The sequence below is a fragment of the Chrysemys picta genome, chromosome 1 (genome assembly GCF_011386835.1).
Source record: "Chrysemys picta bellii isolate R12L10 chromosome 1, ASM1138683v2, whole genome shotgun sequence".
In the NCBI taxonomy this organism is placed as follows: domain Eukaryota; kingdom Metazoa; phylum Chordata; order Testudines; family Emydidae; genus Chrysemys; species Chrysemys picta.
In genome coordinates, this window is record NC_088791.1 from 311,040,909 (window position 1) to 311,065,098 (window position 24,190).

Consider the following 24,190-nt stretch of genomic DNA (forward strand, 5'->3'; position numbering starts at 1 on the left):
TCTTAGTGCATTGTTGTGGAGACAATGGGCCATACTCTGTTTTCAGCTGCACTGAAGTATATCCAAAGTAATTCCAGTGGAATAGCTCAGAACATAATTGGTCCTAAATTATGTAGCAGATGTTGAGGCAGATCTCTTCCAGTGGAATATTTGAACACCTACCTGTTTAAATGCTGTTGACCACTGATCCAGACAGTAATTTATCTTGTACAGGCACTGACTTAGTGCTAGTATTTTTTTAAATTGTCTTTGATTTTTCCCTGTTGGACTGCAACTCTTAAATTCTGCTCTGACTTGCATGTCAGGGCACTTCATTGAAGATAATGAAATTGCACAGGTTGAAGTCAGGGTAGAGCTTAGCCCTTGCAAATGTGAATCTGTATTATTTAAACAGCGTGTTTATGGCAAAACCTCAACCACAAAATTCCTGTCTTCTTTCTTGTGCTTTACTGACATAATTTCAAGAGGTTTCCCCAGCAGCTACTTAAAAACCTTGAGATTCAGAAAACATCATGATGGGTGGGGGAGAAAAATGAATTTTGGTGTTCTCTCATAAACATCATGGGCCCATGGTAAATCTGAACTAATGCCATTTGATGAAATTACCCCAGAATATGGGTCTCTGGCCCTGACAGAGCAGTATCTAGGGAAATGGGTCATGTGGATACTCAGCATTCCTCATTTTCACTGTATGAGGGTTTACTGGTCAAAAAGTAGTATTAAATTACAAAATGGTTGCCCCTTAGTGTCACCAAATTGGTGACACTGGGATTCTGCTAGTCTTACTCACCCAAGTAGTCCCATTGAAGGATTTGCCACTTACAAAGGGAAGACATAACTCTGCACTGATTTTTTTTTCTAAACTTTTCCCCCGATACCAAAAATTAATAGTATTGGATGAGAAAATCCTATATAGCATGGGTAAGAGTGGCAGAACTGAGTCCTAAATGCCATAAACTTGGATTTAAAGACATTAAATCCTGAATGCCAAGCCCAAATAGCTGCACAGGGGAAAGAGGAAGAATCTTCCCTCCTCCTCCTCCGTTTGGGGGAGACCTGCCTATATTACAGCTTCCGTCCTGAGCGTTGCCATTCAGGGAGTTACCACTGAGCTGGGTCCCACTCTGTACAGGCAGTATGCAACCCCTTAAATGAGAACCCTCCCCTCTGAAATCCAACATACTTCCTTAATCCTCATAACCCCATGGTTCCTACTTCCAGAGAGACCTCCATGGCTGCAGGGGTAGGAGGTTGGATTTGCCCCTCTGTGCATAGAACCATTCTGCTGTCAGCTTAGATACTGTGACAGGGTAGTAGCTCACCGCTGCGGCGCCCCCTCCTGGTCATCTCGGGGAATTAGTTCAAACCAGTAGAGTGTCCTCTTCGGGTGGCGTCCCGCCTGTCATCTCGCCCTTTGTTAGGTGCGCGGACTTGCGTTGCTCCCAACGTACGGCGTCCTCTTCCGGAACACTGTCCTCCCACAGTGTCCCTTTGTCGATTCACACCCCCTTCCAGGGGGTGGTTAATCGACAGCCCTACACCTTCAAACCCAATCCTTGGGGTCCCGGGTCTGGCGTGGTTCTGGCCGGCCACTCCCTGCGGCCTATGGCTGTGCGTAGGGCACCACAGAACACAAAAGGGGAAGCGGGGAGGAGGGGACTCAGGCCCACCCACTACTCTGAGTCCCAGTCCAGAGGCCCTCTGGCGGCAGTCTCGCTGTCCTCCTTCTCCTTTCTCCTCTGACTACTCCTCTGGACTGCTTCCCCAACGGCCCTTCTCTATGCTAGGCCTCCTCCTTCCAGACCGGCCATCTGGCAGGCTATGGAGTAGGGCCTTCTCCCGCTCCCTCAAGCTGGCCTGCACTGCGCTGTCCGTGGTGCTGGCCTCCCAGCTCTGGAGACAGACCTTCTCCTCTGAAGGCCTGGGACAGACTGCCTGGTCTCACTCTGAGCGGCCTTTTATATGGCTAAGCCGAGCCCTGATTGGCTGGCCCCAATCTGCCTTCTGATTGGCTCCCAGTAAGTCCTTCTCTAATTGGCTGCGCGTCTACGCAGGCGCCTAGGCCTGCCGCAGTCCACCCTCTCTGGGCGTGGGGCAGCCGCCCCACCACAGATACACATCATATGGTACTGGGGGAAATAAGATGCTTAACCAGTGGGATTTGGAATGTGGAAAGTTCGTTCGGGAGAAGCTTTATGGCATGATCTTTGTACGAGGCATAGTACTGTACAATAATTGGAAAAAGACTACTGTATTTCAAGCCTGTTGGAGCTCAGAAACAGTGGGGCAGCGAAATATATTTCAGGGTTGTGGTGGTGGTTACCCTGTGCATATTTCAGAGTTTTAATGCAGTTTTTTATGTGATGATATTGTTGTTCAATGATTTAATCCTAGTGAATTGACTAGCTAGGCTAGTCTGCTGGTGTGTGACACTACTGCCTATCATGCTGACCAGTATTGTCCCATTGCTTCCTTGTACTCCCCCTTCAACTTGTCTGTATCCATCTGTGGTCTCATGTCTTATGCTTAGATTGTGAGTCTGTGGGACCAGGGATTGTCTTTTGGTTTTGTGTTTGTACAATACCTGGCACAATGCGCCCCTAGATGCTACGATTAATACAAACCATTAATAATATGACAGTAAAACTTTGCTTTTCCTTTTTAGTTATGCCTCTTCACCTAGAGTTCATATGTTATGAAAGTGTGTATGTGAGATGCTTTGTATTATTTGAGCACAAAGAAAAATGGAATTCAAGATGATTTTGGTACCAGCATTCTGTGATGATCCTGAGGCATATTTAGAAAACATTCATTTGTCAATGCATACATATTGTGGCAAAGTACCCTGTTTCCCCGAAAATAAGACAGTGTCTTATATTAATTTTTGCTCCCAAAGATGCGCTAGGTCTTATTTTCAGGGGATGTCTTATTTTTCAGAAATGAAAAATGCCTTATTATCGGTGGATGCCTTATTATCGGGGAGGTCTTATTATCGGGGGGATGCCTTATATTACAACGAGAGGCAAAACTGTAAGTAGGCCTTATTTTCGGAGGATGTCTTATTTTCGGGGAAACAGGGTACCTTCTTCTCAGTAGCCTCTGTCGTTTTTAGCCTTGGAGACACAGGCTTGGGCAAGGCAAATCCTTATAGGTACCACAGGGTCCGGTTAGTCCTTTCCTTAGTCAGTCCCTTGTGCTTGTTTTCCTTCCCTTCTGGGGAGGGAGTGCAGCCTTCCTGGAAGGGTTCAGTGTCTTGCTGCACCTAGTCTACTGGCAGCTTCCCTGCTTCTCTCACACACCTTCCTTCCACGCAGGGGAGGGTTTAAAAAGGTCTCAAGCAGTTGGAGTCAGCTGAACCTAATTAATTCCCTGGTAACCCCTTTTCCAGCTGAACCTTATTTTCCCGTGGTTCTCTCTCCTCAGTGGATAGGGAGAGGCCTTTTAACCCCTGGGACTAATTACTACACCCCCCCCCCCCCCCGTAGCTGTTTGTCCTGGGTTTACCACAATATACAATAGAACATCAAAGATACAGACACCAGAATTACTGGACTGGCGGGTCAACCAGACACCATGTGAAACCAGAAGTAACCAATCAGACCATAAACAAACCAATAAACAAACAAACAAATAATGTACTGTGCCTGTATTCCTCACTTTACCCATGAAAGCCTATGCCCAAATAAATCTGTTAGTCTTCAAGGTGCCACCAGACTCCTTGTTGTTTTTGTGGATACAGACTAACACGGCTAGCGCCTGATACTTGTACCTGTATTATATCTTAAAGGGAGGGACATCGGGGCTGCCTGTCCCCACCCCTCCACCATTGCGCATTGGGCAGCCACTTACAACAAGACGCTGGGGCTGCCAGCTTTCTCTCTCTCTCTCTCACACACACCCACACACCCCACCTGCCCGGAGGGGGATTAGCTTGCAAACTCATGTGGGGCACTCAGTAAAGAGCTCAACTGCTGTTCAAACCTGGCACGGAGTATCAGCTGCTGGATCTGGAGCCTGAACTGTGCTTTATTCAGAGTTACGAACATTTCAGAGTTATGGACAACCTCCATTCCTGCGGTTCTACTGTACTTATAAATAAAACAGTACTTGGGGTTGGGGAATCTCTTTGTTACAGAAGTGACTGCAATGGTCTAAAATGTTAACTTGGTTAAACAATTAATTTTTCCCCACTGTTTTAAAGTATGTGAAAACCATAGAGAGATCTGTGTGTTTAATTACAGTCTGCATTACAAGAGTATCGTGTTACACTTGGGACTATAGAAATGTGAATGAAAACTAGATGAGAATCCTTTCAAGTAATCACAGTTGATGGCAACTAAAGTAACATTAACTTAGGGGGAAATAATTTATTGAAAATTCCACATCGTCAGGGATGTCTTCATTATATTGAAAGCATGAATATATGAAAATAATCTAAATACTGTTAATTGTCATGATTCATTAAATACAATGACATTTTGTGACCGCTTGTGATTGTGTTGAAGTGTCACATTTAGTACACAATGTGTGGTCTCCCCCTGACTCTCTGTATGCAGTATAACATCTAAATGCTGGGTATGACTGTAAAGAATGTTATCTTCTCTAGAGAGAGGGTGAGGTAGGCTACACACCCCGACACCAAGAGGCTCTGGTTACACAAAGTAAACAAACAAAGTAAGTTAAATGGAGCTGTAAAACTGAAATGACAAATTAATTACATCATATCAGTGTTAACAATTGTGTACAGGCCACAATTTTAAAATTAACTTTTTATTTAACTTTGTTCTAATTTTATGTGCCTCACTAAAGATCTGATCCTGCTGCCATTGTAGTGAATGGCAGATCTTCATCAGTGGGATAGAATCAGCTCCAAGCACCAAAATATGCTGGTACCGCTCATAATTTTGTTATTCATACTTAGATACAGCAAAATCCCATTAACAGTTGGGAAAAAAGATGGTTAAAGTAGAAGGATAACAGATTGCTAATCATGCTTAAGTTTTCTCACATGTGAAGTCCCATTTACTCTATAAGTCAAGTTAACATGTTCATAAGCATTTGCAGAATCGGGTATGTAATGAGACTTATATTTTATTAGTTAATCATTATGCATGGCAATTAATTAAATGGAAAAAACAGACTTTTTGTGAATACCTGTTTTAATATGGCGACATAGACTAGTGAATCAAAGGCACATGGTAGGTGTAATGTGTTTGGATTTTAAAAGAACATTTGATTATGTATGTCTCAGTCTTACTCTGAACCTTGTTGTTAGTTTGGATATCAGTGCTGTTGTGCAGTGAAATTGGCCAAAAGACTTCTTGGGGAGGACTGGAAATGCTCACTTGGTGCATCCCACAGAGAAGGCTGGGCTTACTGTCATGGTACAGTCTGCACCTTCCTTATGTGCATGCGGGAGCTCGGGTGTGGTGGTATCTTGGGTCCTGCGGCGTGGATCCTAAGGCAGGAGATTGGAGAAAACAATCTAACCCCTCTAGATTAAGAGTGCTATAGAGGCTGGTTCCCTGGGAAAACAGCTAGTTAAAAACAGGGGCGGCTCCAGGCAACAGCGCACCAAGTGCGTGCCTGGGGCGGCAAGCCGCAGGGGGCGGCCTGCCGGTTGCCGTGAGGGCGGCAGTCAGGCTGCCTTCGGTGGCATGCCTGCGGGAGGTCCGCCGGTCCCGCGGTTTTGGTGGCAATTTGGCGACGGGTACACCGAAGGCGCGGGACCGGCAGACCTCCCGCAGGCATGCCGTCGAAGGCTGTCTGACTGCTGTGCTTGGGGCAGCAAAATACATAGAGCCACCCCTGGTTAAAAATAATCCGTTTGTCCCAGATACTCTGTTGGCTCTTGTAAAGATTATAGTCTCAGTCTTCAGGGGGCCAGGGGATGGCAGCTGCATTATGAGTACTGCATTACTAGTACAGCTGTGGGCAGGCTGTCCCAAAGAATGATACTAGCATCTCTGGAAAGAGCTGAAATTGTGTCATGGTGAAAGCTGCTGGTATGGAAGAGAACACACACACACACACACACACACACACACACACACACACACACAGGTTTTGTGGGGCAGAAGGGAGTAATTTTAAATTGTTGGATGCCAAGTAATTTTATGGTAAAAATTACTAGAAATATTTAGTCCAGAGAAACAAGAAATGGCTGGCCAACTCTTACTACTTGTTTCTCTTGCTGCCAAATCAGGGAAAACCAAAGTAAAAAGATGGAATTATTGATACAGGCTATTCATTAGACTATTTCAGGTGATGTGACTCCCACTATGTTAGTAACAGGGGTTCTTTTACATACCTTCAGGGATGCCAGGATTAAAACCAAGCAAAGTAATCATAGTTATTAACCAGGGCTATTTTATTATTAAAGAAAGGGAAAGAAAACGTTAAACAAAAAACCACAAATGACACAAACAAGTGAAAAAAGAACAGGAGTACTTGTGGCACCTTAGAGACTAACAAATTTATTAGAGCATAAGCTTTTGTGGACTACAGTCCACTTCTTTGGATGCATATAGAGTGAAACATATATTGAGGAGATATATATACACACATACAGAGAGCATGAACAGGTGGGAGTTGTCTTACCAACTCTGAGAGGCCAATTAAGTAAGAGAAAAAAACTTTTGAAGTGATAATCAAGCTAGCCCAGTACAGACAGTTTGATAAGAAGTGTAAGAATACTTACAAGGGGAGATAGATTCAATGTTTGTAATGGCTCAGCCATTCCCAGTCCTTATTCAATCCTTGAGTTGATTGTATCTAGTTTGCATATCGATTCAGGCTGGTGTCTCTCCCTGCTCAGGGCTTTGGGGTCAACCCGCGAGTGGCCTGTGCAGCTCTGGTCTCCAAGTCCCGGCCTGATGGGGATTCCCTGATCCTTTGTTCCCACCTTCGGGACAGGAAGAAAACACCACACAGCTGATCTAGAAACCCCCCTCCGATCTGGCTGGGGGGAGACTCTCTGGTACCAGCCGCGTTTCGGCTCTGTTCCCCCCAGCCCTGCGAACATTTCCCCAGGCAGCGATATACTGCCTCGGCGTCTCTCCGGCGCCCCCACTCACCGCCCGGCCGGCCGGGGCGAGCCCTTCCTGGGCCCGCTGGCTGCAGATTGGGACTCGCCCCTCACGGTGCTGCGAGCCAGGCTCGGAACCCAGGCATCTGGAGCGCTGCTGCTGGCCGGGCGGTGAGTGGGGGCGCCGGAGAGACGCCGAGGCAGTATATCGCTGCCTGGGGAAATGTTCGCAGAGCCGGGGGGAACGGAGCCGAAACGCGGCTGGTACCGGAGAGACTCCCCCCCCCCCCCAGCCAGATCGGAGGGGGGTTTCTAGATCAGCTGTGTGGTGTTTTCTTCCTGTCCTGAAGGTGGGAACAAAGGATCAGGGAATCCCCATCAGGTCGGGACTTGGAGACCAGAGCTGCACAGGCCACTCGCGGGTTGACCCCAAAGCCCTGAGCAGGGAGAGACACCAGCCTGAATCGATATGCAAACTAGATACAATCAACTCAGGATTGAATAAGGACTGGGAATGGCTGAGCCATTACAAACATTGAATCTATCTCCCCTTGTAAGTATTCTCACACTTCTTATCAAACTGTCTGTATTGGGCTAGCTTGATTATCACTTCAAAAGTTTTTTTCTCTTACTTAATTGGCCTCTCAGAGTTGGTAAGACAACTCCCACCTGTTCATGCTCTCTGTATGTGTGTATATATATCTCCTCAATATATGTTTCACTCTATATGCATCCGAAGAAGTGGACTGTAGTCCACGAAAGCTTATGCTCTAATAAATTTGTTAGTCTCTAAGGTGCCACAAGTACTCCTGTTCTTTTTGCGGATACAGACTAACACGGCTGCTACTCTGAAACAAACAAGTGATTAACTGGTTACTTTAGTTACAATCTCTTCTGTATGCTTCCCTGCGGAGAGCTTTTAGGAGAGATTAAACCTTTGCCAGTGGACTGCGTCTGAAGGGTGTTCTTCATTTGGTAAGTTAAGACCAAAGTTCACTGTTTTCCAAATTTATTGTGAGCCCATCTTAGTATCTCATAGATATTTAAACTGTTTATAATTGGACAAAAGAATTTAAGAGCAGGTGGGGCCTGTTTGGTATATCATTGATAACCTAAAGTTGATCACTGGGCAAAGTACGGTAAGTAATATTAACTAAGTCCTGTGAAATCAAAGAAAATATTTAAACCAGTTACTTAAAAGGAGCCATTTAAGGAACAGTTTTGAGATGCGACAATTATGAATATTAAGAAACTTACATACAATTAAATCCCACTATTTTTTTGTTTACCAATGTTTAGCCCCTGTTACCTCTTCAAGAGTATTTGGTCTAACCATTTGGTGATTAACAGGAGAAACTGTTAATATTTTTAAGTTACAAAAGCATTTCCTTATCCCAATAAATATTCAGAAGAGTTTTAATTTAATCAGTTGGCAGTGTCTTAGTTAACTTCCTCTCACCAATCCGTGTTGAAGTCCTGGGGAGGCTTTCCTTGGGTTGCTTTCCTTTTGAGGCTTCTCTGTTTTTCTTATCTGACTGTGGCAGCTTGCTTGTAGAGATGGACAGGATGAGTTGTGGAGTGCTTGCTGTTTAAGCAAGGTAGCAGAGATGTGTGTGTGTTAAGGGTGCTCCATTTGGAGTTTTATACCCTTCTTCTTTCTATTTTCATGAAGATTTAGGAAAACATACCTCTTTCAGGCTTGTGTAGATTCCAAGTTGGTTGCTATCATCCTTTCACTGGGCTCAGTACCGTTATGGGTTTTCTGTAGGAGCTTCTTCATTAAATGAATATGCTGGACTTTCTAACTGCCTGTGTTCTTGTGTTGGGAAAATCCCAGATAACCTTTTAAAGTTAGAGTTTAACATTTTATTTTTATTCAATCCATTGTCTGACATAGTCCTTAAGTTTATTTAGAGTTCAACAGGAAATGAATTTTTTTAAAGAAAAAAGTCCAAACAATCCTGTTCTTTTTACAAATCTTTTTAGTTTTTAAAATAGTCGTTTAAAATTAAATAATTCTTAGAACTTCTTTAGTTTAAGAATCAACCATTCTTGGTAGAGGGATAGCTCAGTGGTTTGAGCATTGGCCTGCTAAACCCAGGGTTGTGAGTTCAATTCTTGAGGGGGCCAGTTAGGGATCTGGGGCAAAATCAGTACTTGGTCCTGCTAGTGAAGGCAGGGGGCTGGACTTGATGACCTATCAAGGTCCTTTCCAGTTCTAGGAGATAGGATATCTCCATTTAAAAAAAACAACAACCTCCTCCTTGAGTAATTATTTAAGTTTTTTGTTGTTTAAGTTTATGATTTTTCTTGTCATCTTGAGTTGAGTGAGGGAGCTATTTAAGCATGCCAATTTAATTAATCCTCCACTAATATAAATATTCTATACTTAAATAGCTTTTTACATCAATAATTAGTTTAGCAAGATCATTAGAGTCTGTTAGTACATGAGCACTTTACTATTTACATAGCAATGATATTAGGAAATTAATTTAGTGCTTTCCATTTAGTTAAAATACTTGCAAATATGCCGTTCAAAATGATTTGCCGTTTCACAACTGAAGAAATAAACAAAGGTTTAAAACATTTCCAACTACACATGTTTTTCCTAGATACTTTTGAATGAAGTTTTTGGAGTAATTATAAAATTCAACAAGGATATTTCTAGAATTATTTGTGTGGGTTTACTCTGAAATTTTTCTTGGTGAAAAAGCCCACTTTACACCTAGATTTATTCTTTGATAACGTAATCCTACATTCCTTTTCACAAATCAGGTCTTTTCCTAAAAGGTGAATGTTTTTTGTATGATGTGTTTTCTTGAGACAAGGATTACATTTGTACCAAACTGGTATTTTATACAAAGGGAGGTGTTCTGGTTTGTTTGTCTCTGGGGTGACAGAAAGCAGAAGCCCTTGGAATTCCTCTCCTTAGCTTGAATGTTTTCTGCAGTTGAATAAACAAAAACATATATATGTGAGGTACTTTTCTCCATGTACCATATATATGAGAGTAATGATAAATATATACTAATCTTCAGTAAAGGCACAGGGAAGCTTAATTGCATAATATTAAAATAGTGTATTAATATAATTTTTGCATTAATATTGAGGTCTCTACCTCAATTTATTACTTAAAAACAAAGAGCTGAATTCTCCCCTGCATCCGGGGTCTTCTTGTTGTGAGGGGAAGGAGGTGGCCATTAGGGAGCCAGATACAGCTAGCTCCCTCATTCAGCACCAATCTGGCCCTGACATTCCTTAGAGTAGCCCAGGTGCTACTCTAGCTTATACCACTAGATATCTTCTTCCAGTGGAGTGTAGTAGAGCTCTGCTAAGGTAGAGTGAAGGGGTGGCTGGTACGGGAGCCAGCTCTACCTATTTCATTAGCTTTATGCCAACAGAGAAATCGCTTCTCAAAGGATAAATCTTCACTGGCCACTTATGGGCAGAACACAACCAGCCTCCACTGCCCGAGCGGCACAAAGTGAAAGCATCATACTGCAGGATCTGGCCCAACATATTTCCATTCCAGTTCTCTATACATTGTAGAGGTTCATGAGCCTAGGAATTCTATTTGGTACTCATGTTTATGCTTGCACTGGTCACCTATCAGCCAGGTTTGTGTTGTCACGGGGACATGGCTCATTACAAAACTGAACAATATAATGTCTTGAGCTTTATAGACTTTTCTCCTGAAATTGACCATGTTTTCATTTGTATCACAACATCTATTGTTACTTGTGCTGTCCATTGTACAGCTAGCAGAGAAAACGACACAATTTATCTGAGAAATGAGTTTTCTTCCTAATCTGTCCGTACGGCTAGATGTATATCACCTTTTGCATTACTCTTCCTGTGGTGTAATTACCTCAAGATATCATTACACAGAATGATCAGCAAGGCTAATTCTGAAATTATCTATTTTTTTTTTGGTAGCTTAATGCTCACAACGAGGGCTTTGAGTTCAGCATACTAGGTCAGTTCTGAGCCAAGAAGTGACTCAGATTACGAAATAAAAGGCAGATTGTAAATTGTGTGGCACATTTCCATAATTACAATAGCTGTTAATTCTTTAAAGTGTGGCTGTAAATCACTCTGTAAAAAATGGCATTGTGGAGTTTCCAGCCTATAGCCTGGTTATAACAGTTCTAGGCTATAACAATAACAAATGTAGTATTAATTGGACTTAAGCATGTGCTTATCTTTAAGCATGTGGTTAAGTGGTTTTCTGAACTGGGTTCCTAATGAAGTACAAATGTAAGTGTTAGAGAGAACTGCCCATAGTATTGGAGTTTGGACAGATATTTTAAATAGATAATTTTTGTCTTCTGACTGTATCATCAGGTGATATTTGTTGTAATGATCAGAGATCCTGCCTTTCTGCGAGCCTTCAGGGTCCAATATGCGCTCCCTCAGAAGGGAGAAGTACAATATATTTCTATACATTATACATCTCCTTAATGTTTACCCACCACTTCCTATATTAACTTTGAACAACGAAGTCATTGCTAGCTCTTGAGGCACCATCATTTTTCTGCAGGTTTTTTTTTTTTTTTTTGTTACAGTATTGTACTTTAACCAAATTTTTTTTTTTGAACCTACAGTACAGCCAAGTACAGTGTGGTGACATTTCTACCTCGATTCCTCTATGAGCAGATTAGAAAAGCTGCTAATGCTTTCTTCCTCTTCATTGCCTTACTGCAGGTACGGTTTTATTGTTTTACCTTTGATTCAAAAGAAATTCAAATGTAATTACAAAGTAACTAAAAGAAAAACAAATCAAGTGTGTCTCAATAGATTAATTGATAAAGTAGTCACCATTATCACAATGTGAAGTACATAACTTTAAACAGGAAATTAAAGGGTAGTTGGAGATTTTGAAAGTTGTTTGCAAAGTAAATTCCAATTTAATAAGAAGTCTTGTTGCTAATTTCACCATAAATTACTTTTAAACTAACCAAAGAGACTAAAAAAGCTTCCTTTTTTGCATACATGTGCTTGTAAAGCCAGGTTGTCTTAGTTACTATGGGCCAGATACTCATCTGGTGTAAATAAAGAAAATGCAGGTTTGCTGATTTACACCACCTGAATGAGTTCAACTGTCTAGGCCTGGGAGGGAGAGAGAAATGTATAAGTAAAAGAACTGTAGAAATTCGAAAATGGCCTATGATAGCTTTCCTTTGCGAAATAATGCTATGATTTAAAGGTCTGGTATCTCAGGGCCTTTCAGAGCTGTAAGCAAGTGCGTATAAACCATTGAGAAGCTGGGAATCTCCGCTTTCTACTGTTTATAAAGCTTCCCTTTCTGGTCCTGAATCTTAAATATCTCAGTGATACAGGACTTACTATGATCCATCCTGCACCTCTGACCAATACATTTTTAGGGGAAACTTGTACACTTGGGTGGGAGGGGAAGAAGGAAACATTTCTCTGACATGTTGTTTTTAATTGGTATGAAAATGGATCTGTTTGAATAATCTCAAAGTTTATGATGTCAGAATAAGCCCCAGTATATGTGGGGTAGAGGGCAGAGTGCAGCTGAGACGATTAAGGTTCCATCCCTTATGGCTGCTGCTCTAGTTCCACTTCTCACTTGATACATTCATAAAATTCTAAAATTTACCTTATATAAATCATAGATTTGCTGCATAAAACTGTTTTATTTTGTCCTTTACAGCAAATTCCAGATGTCTCTCCAACAGGAAGATATACCACCTTGGTGCCATTGCTATTTATTCTAACCGTTGCTGGCATCAAAGAGATTATAGAAGACTATGTGAGTATAATTTATTTAATTTGGGAGACAGGTAGGCTTCCCACCAATGAAACACATACAGCTTTAGTAAATGCATCTTCAAGAGTGACGAAGTAACCGTTGTTGGATCAAATCCTGAGATCTTTGCTTAGTTGTTACTCAGCCCTTAGTCAGGTAAATAGTCCATTGACTTTAAGAGGAGTTTGCCTGAGACAGGACCTCAGGAGTCGGCTCATTATCATTATTTAATAGTACTTTATTAAACATATGTATGTCTCAGTAGGTGTGCTGTCTGTTTTGAATAATTGAATGGATCTGGGCTGGTGTGTTAATGTGAAAGTGTATGTACAGTAGGAAATGCAGATGAACTTTGAACTGGGTTACAAAAACACAATATTAAAACAAATGGAGCTTCATCTGTTTATATCAGCGGAGAATCTGCCCCATAATAAAAATATTTGAATTTATTTTATAAAGAGAATTCCAAAGTTTAAAACATATTGAGAAAAGCAAATTTTGAAGAGGCTATACATATATTTTTAATTGGAAGCGTGAGAAATGTAAATATCTTTCAGTGCTTGCAAGAATAATCACACTCACTAAATCTCATCTCTTTTCACTTTTTAATAGGTGTAGCACAATAATTGCACATAAAGGGGCAAACTTTCAAATTGGCTTCCACAGAGAATGTGAATTTGCATACCCAAATTTTAGCTTGCAGTGTTTTGTTTTGCACACTTCAAAGCTCCATATTTCTTGCACAAGTAGAGCAATTAACTATTTAGTATCCCAGTTTGCACATTTGTATCCAGCAGGATTAGGGTGCAAAAAATCTTTGCCTAAAATTACATGTGTAAAAAGAACTAAGTGCAGTTCTGTTTGTGCTAATTTAGCTGCTGCTTTGTAAAATTTGGCCCAAAGGCTTCTCTGAGTAGAAACAAAATTGCTTATTTGTGGCCAAGAAATTGAATCTTTAATTACATATGGTAGCAAAAAAAGGGGAAAAAAAGCTGTTTCTGTTTTCTTTTCCTCTAAACTCAAGTGTAGCATGTTCTCTTTAAGTAGTCAAAAGTTAGATTTTGCCATCCTGAACAGTATCTTAGGTCTGGTCTCTAGAGCCTTTAATTCTGCCCTTTCTTTAAGAAAAGGAGAAAGTATAGTTGTACATTTTATTATCAAAGAGACTAAAATGCCCAATTTGTTTAGCAATAATGTCACTGGTGGATGAATATCAGAAGGAAGATATTGAGGGCCGTTGGCACATGACTGAGATGGATCGCTAGGGAACCTTCCAGTGTTTGGATAAACTTTGGTTACACATCCAAATTTTGGATTTTTCTCTGAACAGAACCTTTGAATCTTTTGAAGCTGGCCCCTCAGTGGAATTTAGATTCCACTTCGGGAAAACAGCATTTTGCTTAGCAATAAATCTCTGCCAAAAAGAAAGGAAAACTGAAAGCAACATCCCCTTTTCATCTGACAAATAAAAAGACATCCCTAATCAGAACTGACTTTCTTTTGTAGTAAGCCAGCATAATCTAGTCCTTTGTCTTTGAAATGTAGGTAAATTCAGTAGCCAAGAGACTTTTCCTGACAAGCAGATTGGAAGACAATGTAAAGGATGATTGTCACCGGGGGACACTATTGCTCCCCAGCTCCAATTGTGTACTGCCACGCCCAGTCTCTGTCAAGGAGGTTTATAATTCTATTATAACAAAGGTTACCAAACAAACAGAAGACCATCTTAAATCAATACCTGGCCCTCTGGTTTCTAAGCCACTCGTCCCAGGGGTCTCTGGCACTCAAGTTCCTGGCAGTTTCCTCCTTCAACAGCTCTGCTCCCCTTCTGGGAATGCCTACACAGCAAAGAAAAACTCATGGCTGGCCCATGCCAGTGGACTCAGGCTTGCAGGGCTGTTTCATTGCTGTGTTGACTTCTGCACGGTCGCGAGCCTGAACAATGGGACCCTCCCACCACACAGGGTCCTAGAGCATGGGCCTGGGCATCTACATAGCAATAAAACAGTTCCACAGCCTGACTCCCGCAAGCCTGAGTCGGCTAGCATGGGCCAGCTGAGGGTTTTTCTTTGCTGTGTAGATGGACCCGTTGAAGCCGCAGCCGCCGGGTTGCTTCCTTCAGCCCCTGGCCCCCTTGCTCCAGGGACCCACCACCGGAGTTAGCATGGTTTTGCTCAGCTGTCTCAGTCCTACCTTCCCTCAGCTGCCTACTAGCAGCCCTTTATAGGCCCAGGTGTAGCCCAAGTCTTCTTTAATGAACTGGATTGGGCTCATCTGCTCCAGTCCAAGGGGAGCTGGGCTCAGTCTATCCGCAGGGACCAGCTACCTTGTGACAATGACCCAGGGTGATAAAAAGAATTGAAGACCTAACAAAAGCTGTGCATCTCATTCTGGTCATTTAATAGGTGCTCTCACTGCACAGGCTGTATATTCTCACATCAGACAAAACAATACCAACTATTTTAATTGACATTCAAAGCTGCTGACTCAAATTGAGGTCCTGCGGCTAAGTGAGCTAAGTTAGAAAAAGTTTCCATTCCAGACATATGGTAAACAGGGAAGGGATATGGAAAAAATTAAAAATGGAAGTAAGAGGATTTTCTCCCATCCTTTCTCAATGGTATTTCCTAGCATTCTCATCCACACTCCCTACCTAGAAAGGCACCCTCATTTGCTTTCTTAGTTAGGTATAAGTGTACTCAGCACCCTACGATTGTAAAGTACCTTAAGACAAAGCCTTTCAGACAAATTCTGACACTTGGCAAGTGTAGATGAAATATTAACAAATACAAGGGGGAAAAAAAATTCCTGCTCAGGTGAGCAGTCTGTTTTGTAAAATAAGTATTACCGGATTCCAGGAAAGTAGGGTTATTGTAGTCAAAAGGTCTGTCTCCTGTCAGCTCTTGAATTAATTATGTCAGTTTTTTTACTGTATTTTAAGAAGCTTTGAATACATAATGCTAGCACAAATTACACATAGAATATGTGTAGGCAACACACATCATGTAGAATTATTCACTTGCTCTCATTGCATTTTTGGAGGCAGCTTTTACCTTGCCTTGTTATCTGTTGTTACTGAGCAAAGTATAAGTGGTACATTTTCAGCATAGTGAATACCACCTCCTAATTTAGATGCAAAAAGTCGATATCGGTCTTTTGTAATTCTAAGCAAAAAGGTGCATAAAACAGCATAGACAATCTAATTTAATTGACAAAAGAGAGATCTCTGCCTTGTTCTTTGCTCCTCCAGTTTTTGCTTTGTTCATTCAGCACATGGGTTACTAATGTGGAATCTTCCTGAGTGTAATTAAATGTTTTTTATTTTTTTTTGTTTCATGACAGAAACGACATAAGGCAGACAGTACAGTAAACAAAAAGAAAACAATAGGTAAGATCCTAATGTAGTTTCATTTTTTTAAACTAAATATTATGCAGTAGGAATGGCCAGATGCAAATGTATTGTAAAGATGAATAATTATTTTAAAACTAATCATGTATTATCTTCTGATTCTATAAATTCTAAAGAACTAGAGGAAGATGTACATGCATGACTGTTTGAATGCCAGGTGTTGATAATTAGTCATTTGAAATTTTTTGTCTCATTATGAATGATGATATGAAGAACTTGGTGGGATAAGGGGTGTGATGTCCTGGGATATAGAGACCTCTGCTTCTCTTGAACCCTAGGACACCAGTCTTACTGAATAACTGCATGGAGGCATTGCTCTTTGTTAATGCAAGCCTTACTGTTGCTATATCAGTTCATCCATAACTTTTTAAAAAATGAAAAAATATGATTAGTACTTTGGCTGCACTTAGAATCTTTCAAATGGAAGAAATGCTTTACGTGAAATCACTGTGTTTTTAGGTATAGTTTCATCACTCTAAAAAAAAATAGCTTAGCCTCCAGAAAAACACTTTGGAGAGCAAATTGCTAAAATTTTGAAGATCTACTTGTGTGTGATCTTTGCAGGTGTTTGCATGACCTAAGTGCAGTTTAATATAACACTGTTGGTTGGTTGCACATTGGGGTTTTGATCTCAAAGCAATGTGTTACCAAACCACATATGGTCTGCTATTATTCCATACTTTTGACATTCTGTAGGACCAAAATATTCTCTCATATACTTGCACGTACAGCCTACTGATTTCAAGGGGAATTTATTATGTGAATCCAAAGGCAGAGTTTGACTTTTGGTTCTTTACATCCACATTTTGACCAAGGGCATTCCTTGCTGTGGCTTTCAAATACAGAATAGTCTTTTTACTCATTGCAACTTCTGTGTGGCTCTCAAGTGCATTTAGTTCATGAGAATGTATTGGTTAATGTAGTCTTTAGAAATAAAGGGCAATATCATCCCTTCATCCATATGGGGCAGCAAAGATGTGATTAGTGAGAATCCTGTCATAGTGAGCCCGAAAATACTGGAGAAGAGACATCTTAGGGCTTGCCTTCACGGCAAAGTTAACTTGAGTTGTAATTCAAGTGTTGCCCCAACTCAAGTCCCATCCATACACACAAACCCTTAACTCGAGAATGGTGGTGTGTTTACCAGTCAAAGGGCATAGTCTGCAACATGAGTGAGCACAACTTGTCAGCTGCAAACACAATCACTCTGTGTTGCTAATACAGTTACTGTGTAGTTCAAGAGTTATTTTGCAGTGTGACTACTCTCACTCAATCTAGGCTAATTTGAGAGAAGTTAACTTGAGTTATCTACACTTTAGTTAACTCTGCAGTGAAGATTTCACCTCAGATGCACAGAAGCAGGATTGACTACTTATTTTGGGATTAATGTACTTTGGTCTTATTTTACCTAGAGAAGAGTGATCCCCCTCTAAGGTATAATCTGTTGAAAGCTCTCCATAGAAAGACACACAGAAGAGATTATAACTGAAGTAACCATTATTCACTTTTAGCTAGTGCTCTGTTTTTGTTTTATTTTCCTTTCTTTAGTTATAAAATTTATAAATAATTAAACGATATCAATTATTCAATTAATAAAATAAGTATTATGCTTGTCTTGTGGTGTCCCCTAGGGCACAGTAAGAACCCTGTCTGACTAAAATAGTGGTGGTCATATCCCTGAATTAGCATTAAGAGAGGCAGTTAAGATTTGGCCTATCATTTCTTGTTTCTGTAGACTATAAATTGTTAGTGTTTTTTTGAAAAATAAAAAAAATAATAATAGAAAAGTTTCATGGAAAACTCCAAGAGTTGACAATTGCAAAGACAACCAAGAATCCTGTTTGGGAAGGTGGGAGGATGGGTTTGCTGCTCTGCAGGTTAGGAGGAGTTCTCCTCCTTAAATAGCATGAATGTTCCAGGATCTACAGGGAAATCCAATGGATTTCAGTATATTCGTATGTTGGACAGCTTCTCCCTACTGTTTCCCAACTCTTCCCCCCTGCAGCAGCCAAACTGGAAGTGTCTTCCTTGTACCTGCATCCTCCTCCCTCCAAAACTTCATGGGGAGGTCAACGTCATGGAAAAGGGACTTGGCAGGAGTTAATGCTAACTTTGTCAGCACAAATTCCCATGAGGGGATTTCTGAATAAGGAGTTGCTGATTCATTATCAGATAACTAATTATTTCCCCAATTAATATAACTATTTTATACTTAAATAGCTTCTTGTGTTAGTCATCAGTTATAGCATTAAAAGACCTTGCTATATTTATATATAAAACATCTGACTATTCACATAACAATGGTATCTGGCTGTTGTTATTATATGAAGTATTTACATTTCAATAGAAAATATTTGGAAATAAACATCTCAAAGGAAGCTTATACCATCTTAAACATTTGAGGGAGAACCTTTAAGACAAACCCCAAGTTAGATACAAGTAATCAATATCATCTGGAAAATATTTCCAAACCATAATTTTCCCACCCTTGAAGTTTGAAGAATGAAACTTCAAAGTGCCTGTAAAAGAAATCTGTTTTTTCAATAAGAATATTTTCATAATTCTTTTTGTGGGTTTAAACTAAGGCTTATCTCTTTGCAAAGAGGAGGAGTAAAGACGTCCACTTCTATGACTTAGTTTAGAGCTCTGATAACACATCCTTGGTATCACAGTGGTTCTCAACCGGGGGTACATTACCCTTGGGGGTACGCAGAGGTCTTCCAGGGGGTACATCAAGTCATATAGGTTTTAGAACAGGATACATAAAAAGCAATAGTGAAGTCAGTACAAATTAAACTTTCATACAAAGACCTGTTTACACAGCTCTATATACTATATGCTGAAATGTAAGCACAATATTTATATTCCAATTGATTTATTTTAAAAATGAAAAGTAAGCAATATTTCAGTAATAGTGTGCTGTGACACTTTTGTATTTTTATGTTTGATTTTGTAAAGAAATAGTTTTTAAGTGAGGTGAAACTTGGAGGTACACAAGACAAATTAGACTACTGAAAGGGGTACATTAGCCTGGAATGTTATTATATCCTGTATAAAGAACATCCTCATGTCCTTTTGCATAATCAGGTCTCTTTCTAAAACCTAAATATCCTAAGAATGTTTTCATGAGATAAAGAATCTGTGTAAACACATTTAGAAGCAACAAATATGGTTTCATGGCTAAACAGATGTCACCCTCTTTGACGCTTTTGGTGATGATTCTCTGCTTTCCTAGGAATTTCTTTAATTAGCGCGAACATTTTAGTTAGCAACCAGATCAATTTTTAATAAGTACGCAAATGATCATTCTTCACTCATCATGTGTATGAAATTAATGGAAATATTTCCTTATCTTCACTAAAGGTGAAGGCAAGCATGTAATAACCTAAACCGACATATAATTATAATAAAATTATTAATAACCACGTTTGCATCACTGTTGATGTCTGTTCTTTAACACAATAGAACCCTGATCTTTTTTTTTTTTTAAGATCATAGAGGACACTCAAAAAGTTACCTAAAAGTGGGGCTTCAGATAATTAGTACCATCAAGCCTACCAGAGGTCTTCAGTGCTATAGGAACTTAACATCAGCACTGAGAATTTAGGAATGCCCTGACAAGGAAACCTGAAGCTAAGCTACCTAGTCCTGTGGGGTTTAGTAGCTGCACAAGGGTTTAGCTTCAGCCCTGTGGAACTTAAAACTCTGTAAAACTGAATCACCACCTCCATAGAGATCTGCAGGAGTGGACCTTTAGCTAGTGTAACCTCCGATGACAGAAGTGACTTTTGGTTAACTGGGATTTTCAGCAAAATGAATTTAGGAAAATCAGGTTGCGCTATATTGAGGTTGGTTTTGGGGTAGAAGTGACATGAATTAATTTTTTTTTAAACCTACAAATACAGTATGTACCTTTTTAACCTAACCTTCCCGCCCCCCCCCCCCCCGCCTCCTCCCATGGAGTGAAGTACAAAAAAAAAGAATGAAAACATTCTAGATAAATCATTTGGTGTGATTAAGTCATTGTAAACTTCTTTGCCATTGCCCAGTAATGTACAACATATCCCCCCCCCAACATAATGTGTTTCAGGAATGATCATTTTCATATCTCAAATGGGAGATAAGACTATGTTATAGTTTAAAATAATGGAAATTGAATGATAGTGGGCCACCTACTGTTCTTTGTAACAGCAGTGTTTCTGGCTGTGTAACCAACATCAGAATGTTGGGGTGATTTCATAGAAATAGTATGTACTGAGGGCCAGATTCTGCCCTGGGACGTGTGTGCCTGACTGATTCATGTGTGCACTCGCACACATCTGAGGATGAAATTTGATCCCAACTTCTGAAAAATATTTAGGATTGTATCCCTGCACATGAGTTAATTTGGACCTTGGCATATATACTTCCTGTATTTTAAGTTGTTTGGATAGTATAAGTCATCTTGATCTTTGATATGCATTGTAATAAATAAAAATTAATTAAAGTTGATGATTTTTATTTCAGTTTTAAGAAATGGAATGTGGCAGACCATTATGTGGAAAGAGGTAAAAAAACAATTTTTAAAATGTTTTGAAAAGAATTACTTTTGATGGAATGATTCTAGGATGGCGCAGAGCCAACGACACTGGATTTACAGTCCCCGGGGGATCCTTGGCTGCCTGTTTAGGGCAGCTTTTTGTGGCTGCTTTGCCCTGTGGTAGCAATGCAGAGCTCTCAGATCTGGGCCTCACGATTGTGTCCAATTCATCTGTTTTTCGAATAACAGTTGTCCATTGGTAACTTTTATAATAACAATTAAATATTATTGATATTACCATAGAGACTAGAACCCTGTGCTGTTTGCTTCTCTGTAGCACATTGCTTTTATTCCAATAAAAGTTAAATTAGTTTCACTGCAATGGCACAGCTATATTAATATTGTTTATAACAACTTTATATGTTCCCCGCAGATCTATGGGAATTTTTTCTCCGAAGTCTTAGGCCCAGATCTTCAAAGGTGTTTAGGCTTTGGAAGTTAGGAGTCTAAATACCTTCAAGGATCTGGGCCTTAGTTAAAGACTTATTTAACTTTGGTAATTTCTGGGGCCCAATCAATGAAAACTTTTCCCTATAAGAAGTTCAGATTTTTTGAGACCAGGTTTTACAAACCCTCAATCACAAGGATAATCTGTACAGGTATAATGAACCCTTGTGAAGACAGAGCCAGCACAAGGCCTATGCACAGCCATGTAAATCCCACTTAAACTCTTTTTTTTTTTTTTAGGATTTAAGTGGGAATTCAGTGGTGCATAAGCCTGGTTCTTACCCTGTCCACAATTGTGAATTTAACCCCAGGTGAATACTCTGATCGTATTTAATGAGGTTACTCATGTGAGTACAGATTTTTCAGGTCAGGCCTGTGGCTCTTAGAGAATTTATTATAAATCTATATTTACCAGAAAGTCCAAAATAGCTCTTTGAGCTTCATTCTGGTCAGTGATAAATAATGTACATCCCTTGTAACTTTCTGAGGAGGACTTTGAAAACCAAACGAAGAAATTAAACCCTTAAAATTATATTTAAACAACAGTAAGGCTCTGATGAAAACCAATGAATCCCAGGAAATGTAAAGCTGATGCTGAGACATGCCACTATCTCTTAATTTTTCTACCAGATTGTGAATTAGAGATGTCACATAAGGCTGAATATGGAATGTTTTCACATTGTGTTAGTCTTCACATTTAAACAAAGATCCTTGACTATATGTGTTTCATTTTGAGTCACGAGGATTCCAGTTTATCCATTATTTTGTCATAATTACTCAGCTGTGTTTAGCATATCACCTGTTTAAAATATCAGAGCTGGTTTATTAGAAGTTATTAGACCTGATCTTGCTACCATTGAGGTCCCTGGGAATTTTACTTCAGTGGGAGCAGGGTCAGTCAGGCTTGTCTTCTCCAATGAAGTTTACGGTTATATCAAACAAACTTGCCATCTACTTTTGGAAACTGCTTGACTTTTCAGGGTCCATTCCGACATTAGGATTATGTCTTGATGTTCAATCTCAATCCAGCAGTTCATAATTTGTATGAACAAGGACAGATGACGTGCGGGCCCCTAAATGATTCCATTGTGTCTAGGCATGAGAGCTGGTGAGCACCTTCAACTCCCACTGAAGGTAATGGGAGTTGTGGGTGCTCAGCATCTCTAGGAACAGGCCACTGAGCATCTAATCAGGTAAGATGTGAGAAGTGAAACACAGTTGCTGGTCGTGTTCACAGCATCTACCACTAGTTTGTGTCGCTACGTACTAGAGCACCTGCTGATGTTTAATGCTACAAGTGCTTAAGATGAAAAGCATCTAATGTGGGAAGAGTTCAAGTAAAAGGAGAGTAGCAAGCTGGTGAGTAGTGAGAAAACATGGAACCGAGAAAGAAAAGGGAGGAGAAGAGGTCAGAGGAAGAGTAAAACAGACGATACATTAAACAGATGAGTAGAGACAAAAGCAAAGATAAGAAAACTTATGTCACCTGGGAAAGCATTTCTTATCAGCTGTCAAGAAGAGCCACTGCCTACAGACAAGCTAGTTCAGGCAGTGGAAGGGAGGGGCTTAATTACCTTATTTAAAGTAAGGAAAAACTGAGACTTGAAACTTACTTCTGAAGTTATGTATTTTTTGTCTGTGGTGGACAGTGTTTCCCTTCATTAAATGTGTGACATGAGCCCTGACGTTGAACTTTTACCTTCTCAATGGTTTATAACCAGACTGAATTCAAAGCATCACTGTAGATGTTCTTTGTAAGATACAGAACTCTTCCTCTCTTTGTGAAGGGAATAGTTAACAAATTAATAATCCGGATGAACAACTTGTGTTCATTTTCTCTTCTTCCCTGCTGCTGCACTCCTGCCCCTGTATCAATAGGTGGCAGTAGGAGACATTGTGAAGGTCACCAATGGGCAGCATCTTCCAGCAGACATGATCATTGTATCTTCCAGGTCAGATATACTGAGTGGGTGTGACATGATGCTTCTGCTGAACTGAGGTTTTAAAGAAATTATTTTTATCATTAGGAAGTGTAAACTTAAAGATTTTAGATGCCAATCCCCTCTCTTCCTCGCAGTGTGAACTGGATAACAACATTTCTACATCAAAAAGATATATTTGCCTTATCAGGGAAAGAAATGATCCTATCCAGTCGCACTCTCATTTCATTTGCATTGTGAATAACTTCTCAAGAGCAGCCAGGTAAGATGGTGTTCAAATTGGTGGTGCTTGAAACTGAGCTCACTGTAGCATTTTGGGAAATTGACTCTGGCAGATTTGTAGGGAGGGGATTTGGTATGACAAAAGGTGAGTGCAGTCAAATTGCTCAGTGATTTTTGAAAGGCCTCTCATTTCTAAAAGGTCTTCACTGCTAAAAAAAAAAAGGTGCAATTTTTTTACCTCAGTGTAACTGGGAAGCACGAGCTGTCCTGAGGTAAAAACACAATGAAGACCCAACACTTTAGTTTTATTGTGAGGTAAATTCACTGAGGACAAGGGGGTGGAGAGCTGTTCAGCTTATGATGTAACTTGTCCTCACTGTGTTTTTTACCTCAGGACTACTCCTGTATGTTACTCACCCCAAGGTATAAAACACACCCTTTTTAATAGCGAAGACAAGCCTTCAGAGGATTTTGCAGCTAAGTGATTTTTGGTGGTGATCAAAAGAACTTATCTTTAGTTTTGTTTCCTTGTATTAATTCAATTGAAAAAAATTCCAGCAGTTCCCCCCCCCCCCACTTGTTGCCCCGCCCCGAAGTACTTGTGCCACTTTCTTCCACTGCAGAGTTAACTGGAGTTATGTATGCTCAAGTTACTTCTCTTGAGTTAGCCTCGCTTGAGAGAAAGCAGTCACACTGCAGAATAACATTTGAGCTGCTGTGTCCACTGCTCTGGTGCTTCACTTATTCTTGTGTGTCACTAAAGTTTAGTCTACACTACAAACTTATCCACACC

General features: G+C 40.3%; 1 protein-coding gene across 6 annotated transcripts in view; it reads left to right on the forward strand.

Annotated features, from left to right (window-relative positions):
* The window catches only part of ATP8A2 (ATPase phospholipid transporting 8A2), a 631,188-nt gene that overhangs the window by 110,235 nt on the left and 496,763 nt on the right, over nucleotides 1-24,190 (forward strand). For 5 of the 6 annotated variants that reach the window (XM_005286691.4, XM_065581436.1, XM_005286690.4 and 2 more), the window contains exons 3-7: nucleotides 11,632-11,731; nucleotides 12,705-12,803; nucleotides 16,143-16,188; nucleotides 20,716-20,756; nucleotides 23,114-23,187. In XM_005286691.4, the coding sequence (XP_005286748.2) occupies nucleotides 11,632-11,731; nucleotides 12,705-12,803; nucleotides 16,143-16,188; nucleotides 20,716-20,756; nucleotides 23,114-23,187 (360 nt within the window). Of the gene's footprint in view, nucleotides 1-11,631; nucleotides 11,732-12,704; nucleotides 12,804-16,142; nucleotides 16,189-20,715; nucleotides 20,757-23,113; nucleotides 23,188-24,190 lie in introns of those variants that run through there. The other variant, XM_042842872.2, reaches the window with a different exon arrangement.